Source organism: Branchiostoma belcheri, unplaced genomic scaffold (genome assembly GCF_001625305.1).
Source record: "Branchiostoma belcheri isolate BF01 breed outbred unplaced genomic scaffold, Haploidv18h27 scaffold38, whole genome shotgun sequence".
NCBI classification, from domain to species: domain Eukaryota; kingdom Metazoa; phylum Chordata; class Leptocardii; order Amphioxiformes; family Branchiostomatidae; genus Branchiostoma; species Branchiostoma belcheri.
Genome location: NW_017803998.1, coordinates 2,472,596 through 2,480,908, shown reverse-complemented (window position 1 = coordinate 2,480,908; position 8,313 = coordinate 2,472,596). Strand labels below are relative to the sequence as shown.

The 8,313-nt window shown below is 40.3% G+C and overlaps 2 protein-coding genes and 1 pseudogene across 2 annotated transcripts in view; 2 read left to right on the top strand and 1 right to left on the bottom strand.

The window, feature by feature from the left end:
* Positions 1-2,091, top strand: part of LOC109476492 — an 11,466-nt pseudogene extending 9,375 nt beyond the window's left edge.
* A 351-nt stretch (positions 2,092-2,442) lies between these two features.
* On the bottom strand, positions 2,443-6,117 carry LOC109476606 (transmembrane protein 216-like). Its single transcript, XM_019777597.1, has 6 exons — positions 6,055-6,117; positions 5,530-5,546; positions 5,022-5,115; positions 4,397-4,489; positions 3,633-3,834; positions 2,443-2,815 (listed from the first exon to the last, which is right to left on the bottom strand). Exons 1-6 carry the CDS (start codon positions 6,065-6,067, stop codon positions 2,797-2,799), a joined length of 438 nt encoding a protein of 145 aa, XP_019633156.1. The 5' UTR covers positions 6,068-6,117; the 3' UTR covers positions 2,443-2,796.
* A 201-nt stretch (positions 6,118-6,318) lies between these two features.
* Positions 6,319-8,313, top strand: part of LOC109476608 (staphylococcal nuclease domain-containing protein 1-like) — a 168,464-nt gene continuing 166,469 nt past the window's right edge. The window contains exons 1-2 of the mRNA XM_019777599.1: positions 6,319-6,627; positions 8,079-8,228. Coding sequence (XP_019633158.1) covers positions 6,586-6,627; positions 8,079-8,228 — 192 coding nt within the window. The 5' untranslated portion in view covers positions 6,319-6,585. The remainder of the gene's footprint in view (positions 6,628-8,078; positions 8,229-8,313) is intronic.

Here is an 8,313-nt window from a genome sequence, read left to right as displayed (position 1 = left end):
AGATAACAGCACATTAGAAATATAGCTGTTAACTACAAGGTACAGGGTAAACTGGACCTGGCAAGATCTCACTATCAATCAGCAATGACCATCGCCATGGAGACAGGAAACAAGACTGAACAGATGGACATTTACTGTAAGCTGGGTGATTTACACAGGGAACAGCTACATGAACCACAGGAATCACACAAGTACTACACAGAGATGTTGGCACTAGCCAGGGACTTGGGGAGGAAGGAAGAGGAGAGTCAGGCTTACAACAGACTTGGACTGGCCCATTATGACATGGGGGAGCATGAGGACAGTTTGGAGTGGGACAAGAGGGACCTGAAGATGAGACAAGAAAGTGGAGACAAGACTGGACAGATAACAACACATTAAAACATGGCTGATTCCTACAAGGCACTGGGTAAATTGGACCTGGCCAGATCTCACTATCAGTCAGCAATGACCATCGCCATGGAGACAAGAAACAAGACTGAACAGATGGGCATTTACTGTAAGCTGGGTGATTTACACAGGGAACAGCTACATGAACCACAGGAATCACACAAGTACTACACAGAGATGTTGGCACTAGCCAGGGACTTGGGGAGGAAGGACAGGGAGAGTCAGGCTTACAACAGACTTGGACACGCCCATTATGACATGGGGGAGTATGAGGAAAGTTTGGAGTGGAGCAAGAAGGACCTAAAGATGAGCCAAGAAAGTGGAGACAAGACTGGACAGATAACAGCACATAGAAACATAGCTGGTTCCTACAAGGCACTGGGTAAACTGGACCTGGCAAGATCTCACTATCAATCAGCAATGACCATCGCCATGGAGACAGGAAACAAGACTGAACAGATGGACATTTACTGTGAGCTGGGTGATTTACACAGGGAACAGCTACATGAACCACAGGAATCACACAAGTACTACACAGAGATGTTGGCACTAGCCAGAGACTTGGGGAGGAAGGACAGGGAGAGAAATGCTTACAACAGACTTGGACTGGCCCATTATGACATGGGGGAGCATGAGGACAGTTTGGAGTGGCACAAGAAGGACCTGAAGATGAGACAAGAAACTGGAGACAAGACTGGACAGATAACAGCACATTAGAAATATAGCTGTTAACTACAAGGTACAGGGTAAACTGGACCTGGCAAGATCTCACTATCAATCAGCAATGACCATCGCCATGGAGACAGGAAACAAGACTGAACAGATGGACATTTACTGTAGGCTGGGTGATTTACTCAGGAAACAGCTAAAACCACAGGAATCACACAAGTACTACACAGAGATGTTGGCACTAGCCAGGGACTTGGGGAGGAAGGACAGGGAGGGAGATGCTTACAACAGACTTGGACTGGCCCATTATGACATTGGGGAGCATGAGGAAAGTCTGGAGTGGGACAAGAAGGACCTGAAGATGAGACAAGAAAGTGGAGACAAGACTGGACAGATAACAGTACATAAAAACATAGCTGTTTCCTACATGGCACTGGGTAAACTGGACCTGGCCAGATCTCACTATCAATCAGCAATGACCATCGCCATGGAGACAGGAAACAAACAGCAACAGGAGGACATTACTAAGGAGCTGGCTAATCTGTAACAAAACAGGGGGCTGATGACAACTTTACAGTACAAGACTGTAAAGTAAAAGGACTAAAAGACCATATACAGGACAAAGCTCCTATTAACTGTATTTCAATAATGAAAGCTGCTTTAGTTTTGCAGTAAATTTACAGTACAAGTCATCAGAAATAGCATTTACTTTCGTAAGTTACATCTAGATGCTAAATCTGTACCACTGTGGTATCTGGTACACAATATCATGTTGAACATATAACATTACTACCTCACCTTTGTTGTAAATAGCACATCAGGATAGACCTTAACAATACTGTTAAAGAGAAAAGGAATGTAAACAGTATTCTCATGATTAAGACACTGTGTTAACGAATTGATTTTAAAACTATGAAGAATTTCTGAATTCATCTCTACTCCAGTCCACAATTCAAATGATTAAATATATTTAAAGTAACACTCAATGTTGGAGATATGATGAGTGCAATATAACTGTCAGTTGAGATGTAAATAATATATATAACTTACATGTACATTATGTGGGTAAGCAGGACTGGAAATCTGTTGACCCCAGGTGACTCAACTTGGGAACATCCAGCAAGATTTGATGAATTTTCAATCTTGAGTTTAAAACCGGGAAAAAGAATTCCCTGAGCTTCCCTAATAGTCTGTAGATTTGTTGTGAAAATGTTGTGTAACATTACTACAACTCAAGTCTGACTTTCAAGTACGTGTACATGTAATAGTTACTATATGCTATTAGTATTAGTCATATGTGCTCTGTTCATGTGACAGAAGTTCTAGGCAATTCTTCAACAGACAATGTGGGACAGGTATACATTATCACACGTTTTTTCCTTCAGCACTTTATTAATATTACAGCTTTGTTAATTTTCTTTCCAACCAATCAGTATGAAATAAGAAAATGAAGGCTAAGACTAACTTCACTTCAAAATAAAATTAAAAAAAGTAACATGAATAGTATTTTCAGTGTTGTATTGACAACCAACTATTTACAAAACTTACTTATTTACAAACTTTTCTTGGCATAATATAAGGTCACTTGGGGATATATACAAACAACAAAATATCATTGACCTCAAAATAGAATAACATATGCAGTATCTATGAATGATGTACCAAGTCCAAAAATCAAATATGAAGCCAAGTTTCTTTGTACAGATATAAAAGGGGGAAGTCTTCTCTCTGAGTCCATCATCGAAATGTCTCTGCCCTGAGTAAGAGATAAAAAAGACACGCGTAAGGACGGCATATATCAAGAAAGCAAAAATGGCTGTTGAATACCTCCACATACATAAGTCAATAACTAGTCTACATACAAGAAAACAGTTACCCTGGTATTCAAGCAACTGAATATACATGTACTTAGAAAACTGATGTTTTCTGTATCTGTATTTGTATAGCCGGTATAACTGCCTTTCGTCCTAACACACCAGCTAACACACAACACCAGTTTTAAGTATCATCCACTAGACCACTACTTTTTGTCAGTATGCATTTAAAATGCTCATGTATGACTACTGTGCCTCCTTTCCCTTTCTACAGTGAATTAAAGTACTCATGACACCAAAATATGACTTTAGCTGATTGTAATTGACATAACTAGTATTACCTGGCTAACAGACACATTTACAATAAATATGCACGGTTCTCGTGTTACATTCGATATTCTAATGCCCTGCCTTGGAAAAGTCAGCACAAGCCAGTCCTGGCAGGCAATTTCTACATTTTACTTTTGCATGTCTGTATTTTCTCCTGAGCTGACGTCATCCAGTGATGTCAGTTCAGGAACACGCACAGAAATGCAAAAATAAAACATAGAGATGCAAACAGAGATACCCAAGGAGGGTGATTGGGAAGTGTTTCCAAAAAGTCACTTTTAGAAGGCCGTACAAGCTCAATTTCTCAGTCATCATGATTGCAACAAACTTCAAGTGACTATATTGTATGTACAGTTCCGATATTTGTATGTACTTTACAGACTTTTTTTGGTGTCATTTGGTCTGTGAAAATCAATGAGTTTACAGTACCTGGCAAAGCTGACCATAGCTGCCACACCCAGGACGAGCTCCAGCCCCAGGAACACCAGCAGGATGGCACACAGGATGACCTCTGCCCTCAGCACGTAGGTCTGCCACAGCAGGAAGAACAGCACAGTGAACAGCACGGGCAGGCACAGTAGGATGGACACCACCATGGAGATGATACGCTCTGTTAGGTTGCCTTTTGAACCTGGGGGCAAGGAGAATATACAATGTAGCATAATGAACATCAACAGCACAGGGACCAGCATAGTGAACATTAGCAGCACAATGGATAGCATAGTGAATAGCACAGGCAGGCACAGCAGGATGGACACCACCATGGAGATGATACGCTCCGTTAGGTTGCCTTTTGAACCTGGGGGCAAGGAGAATATAGCAGTGAACATCAACAGCACAGGGAATAGCATAGTGGGTATTAAAAGCATAATGGACAGCATAGTGAACAACACAGGCAGGCACAGCAGGATGAACACCATTATGATCTGCTCTGTAAGGTTGCCTTTAGAACACTGTGTGGGGAGAGAAAAGGAAAAGCACAGGGAACAGCACAGGCAGATAGAGCAGGATGTGTACCACCATGGAGATTATGGAGATATACTAGTACTTCTTCTGGTAAGGAACATCCAGATTGAGTGTTATCATAGCTCAGGTACTACACACTACACCATAACACTACATCACAACACTACATCATTAGTACACTATTAAAGTACATGTACACAATCATCATAAAGAGTGTACAAACTCACCAAAGAACAACCTTATGACTTCTATGATCCCCAATAAAAACAGAAGCACAATCTCTGATGCCAGGTTTGTAGAAGGGAATGGTAGCACTTGTCCTGAAAAATACATGTACATGTGATTTTATGTATCAACCTGACTGAAGTACAATGCACTTATATAATTATTTGGGTAACAATTCTCTAAATCAGTTACGTGGTTAGGCAGCAAGGAGAAGGGTAAGAACTTAAAAAATATATACTTTCAAGCAAAAGGGCAAAATACTAATGGGTGGTCTTCTTGTGCAGATTTGACTGTACAGAGGATACCATTCAATAACAATACTTAGCCAAACAGATAACAACAATACTAGCATATAGACAATAACAATACATAGTAAGGTCGTGCAGCGTAACAGCAGAGCATTTGGCTCAGAACCAAGAGATCCCAGGTTCAAATCCTGCCTTGCCACCAACCTTGTGCTCTTGGGAAAGGCACATTACATGACTTTCCTCACTTCACTCAGGTGTTAATGAGTATGCCAGAATGATCATTATCATGATTGTGGGCATTAAAGTAAAAGAAAAACCAAACCAAATACATGTATTGTACTAGCATACAGACAATAACAATACTAGCACACAAACCTACCTTTATAGACAAACATGAGGGCCTCTGCTATCCAGAAGAAGCCGAAGTACCAGCCATTCAGGTAGTACAAGACTTGGAGTGGGAGGGAAGACAGCTGGGAAACAATCAAGGATCCTTCATGCACTGTAGGTCCAGTACTATACATGATATTATATTATATTCAAGACGAATCATCATTACTTCATCATTTTTTGATAATCTACATCTACCAGATATCACCCTTGGCAAATAAATTCTTAACAATGCAGCAGAAATTATAACCAACAACTAGTACTAAATTTGTTTGAAAGATGTATTACATGTAGTTTTACGTGTAGTTTTTTTATCATCACCTATTTGTATATAAAAACAAACAAACTAAAGGTAGTACTTTCTGGAAGATATATTCCAAATCTCTTGAAATATCTATGAACAAAACAAGGTTCAGTAACAATGTTATATTTGAAGCACTAACTCGTCATGCATTGTCCTCTGTTTTATGTATTTCTTGCAATAGATCAAAGGATACAATTATGGTTTGTCGTCCTGAAAGAGAAAAGAAATAGTAAGTTATAACATAATAAAAACTAAAATACACACCAGCAAATTAAATGACATCACCAGATTTAGCCGTGGACGACTCTGTAACCCTTTTTGCATGATAAAACCCGGCATTATCATGCAAAAAGGGTTACAGAGTCGTCCACGGCTACACCAGATTATACCAGTTTTAAAAGAATTACGACTGTATTTATTAAACTAGGACAAATCATATAATCTCCAAGTAGATGTTTAGGTGGCGCAAAAGACAGTATCAAATTGGCCAGGCAGTATCTATTGGGCACCTAAACATCTGCTTGGAAAATTTAGGTGTTTGTGTTGCCCCGGCTAGTTCTTGAAAATAAGCACAGAAAACTGCAATCTAAACACGACAAAACCAGCCCTATACAGTGCCAGAGACACTACGACTCACAAGAATCCCCGAGAAGTTAAAATCAAGACCTACAGAGCTCTAAATCAACATTTTCTCGAGGTAAACAAAATTCAAACCAACCTCTTGCCGCCATCTTTGAAACTTAGAAACGAAACTATTTATCCCGTCATGCCTAGCGCTTAGCCAGAGGAAATTCGTCACCGAAGACAAAATATTAATTTCTGTATCTTCTTCACAAAAAATAGCGTATGAATTTTAAACTATATCATATTTATGTTCAAATTTCGTCATACTTATGTAGTCAAATTGTTTATTTTTTTATTTATCTCATAAAATATCTTGCCACCTAACCGGAAGTGGAAATGTGCCAACCTTTGACCTGATCCAACCACTTCCGGAAACGTGGTTTTCGCCAAGCTTATCGTATTCGACAACTTTTCCCAACCTTTTCCCAACCACTTGTCCGTCTAATTCCCGACTTAACCAACACCACAGCCTCTAGTCGTGACTTCTAGTCGTGGGTGGTTTTTCACGAGTGTTGTACGAGTCGTCAGGAGGAAAAGTTTGTTTGTGGTCACGTGATACTTCCCACGTTGACTCCTTCTTTTCAGCCTTTTTCAACAACCTCTCAGCTGGGATTGAGACGCAGAAATGGCCGCTCCGCAAACTGTACAACGTGGGATCGTTAAATCGGTAAACACTCAACTTTCTCTCCTCTCTTCAACCTCCCCATCGACGCGGGAGATTCGTAGAGTTTGATTTTCTAGTTTTTCACAGTTTAGAATCGCCGGTAGCGTTCTAAGAAACTTGACGACAGAGTTTTAGCCAGTGCCACGAATTTCGTCAAATTGCAATATGGTATCCCCAAACCACTAAGAAATGGAGAAGAAAGTTATGATATGAGGTTTATGGAGTATTGTCTAGGTGTAGAAAGTGTAGGAGCGTACAGTAAGGCTATATTTTTAGCGTAGGATCCACTGGGAAGTATGGTAGGTGGGGAGGGGGGCGGTGCAATTTTTTTTACGTCGACCGTTTGCGCAACTTTTTAACCGGCAAACGTTTAAAAGTGTATATCTTCCAGAGTCCTCACTTTTTTTCTCACAACCCCCCCCCCATGCTACACTATCCTCGACCCCCTCCCCACGCCCCTACCCCCTATATTTCCAGTTCCCCCCTCAAATTATTTATGAGCTAAATAAGAAGTTGAGGGGTGTGTGATCGTAAGTGTTAAAGTCTAGTATATTTTGTAGTGCAGTTGAAAATTATAGAGGGATTAAAAAAATGTTGTGAAGAAAGCTTCTTTTCTTATCGTAAATTTGTAATTGTTTTGTTGTGCATGTACGTGTGTTCTCATTTACTTCACACTAGTCAACAAGTTCCCTCTTGTATGCAAATTAAAGGGCCACATGTATCTGTGGTGTCGAATTACGGCACTAGTTCAGCCATAGGGAAACAATTATGTACGTAGCCCAAAGAGTTGACATATGATATAGTATATATATATATATATGATTTTATCATGTCTTAAGGGAATATTCGCAAGAATTGCTGCAGTGATATTATGACAAAAATTTAAAAAAATGTCTAATTCATTTACTTTAATTGCATGGTATGAATAGATATTCACCCAGCAGCCTTACCCTGTAACCTAAATATAAATTTGGTGCCAAAAGGCTACATTGCTGTCCCCACTATTTGTAAATCTTCTACCACAATTTATGTTTATTTAAATCTCTGTGGTGAGAACATCCAATATTCTCCTAGCTATATACTAGTGGGTCGGTTTGACAGTAAAACATATACAAAATGTATGTCTCTGCAGAATGTCATTATACCTTCTACAGTATTTTCTGTGGTCTAGTGGTCTGTATTATCAGGCTGTATCTCTAGGCTTGGGGATGCGTGTGCGGGCGTGCAGCAGGAGAGGGAAGGGCCCCTGAAATCTTCGGACACGAAGCCAAGCCAAGATAACTATATATCCTAGGATTCAGATGCTTCTAGTGCCTAAGTCAGCAGCCATCTATTTCTCGTAACATGTATTTTTAAGTTTGATTTTGATAAAAACCCTGTGATGTGATCTAAAACTGTACCTAAGAGTGAAGTCCTCAGATCTCCAGTGCTGTACATTCTTGCTGTCCATGTAGGTGCTGTCCGGTGATGCTGTCATCATCCGTGGACAGCCCAAGGGCGGCCCTCCCCCGGAGAAACAGCTGAACCTGTCCAATATCGTGGCGCCCAAGATGGCGCGGCGAGCCAACCCCAACGTGGAGGCCTCTGTTGAGACCAAGGATGAGGTGTGTCTTCTGTTACTATTGTAACTATTGATACATAATTTATGTTAAGTAGGCACCAGTATAACTCTTTGATTCTAGAAAGTCT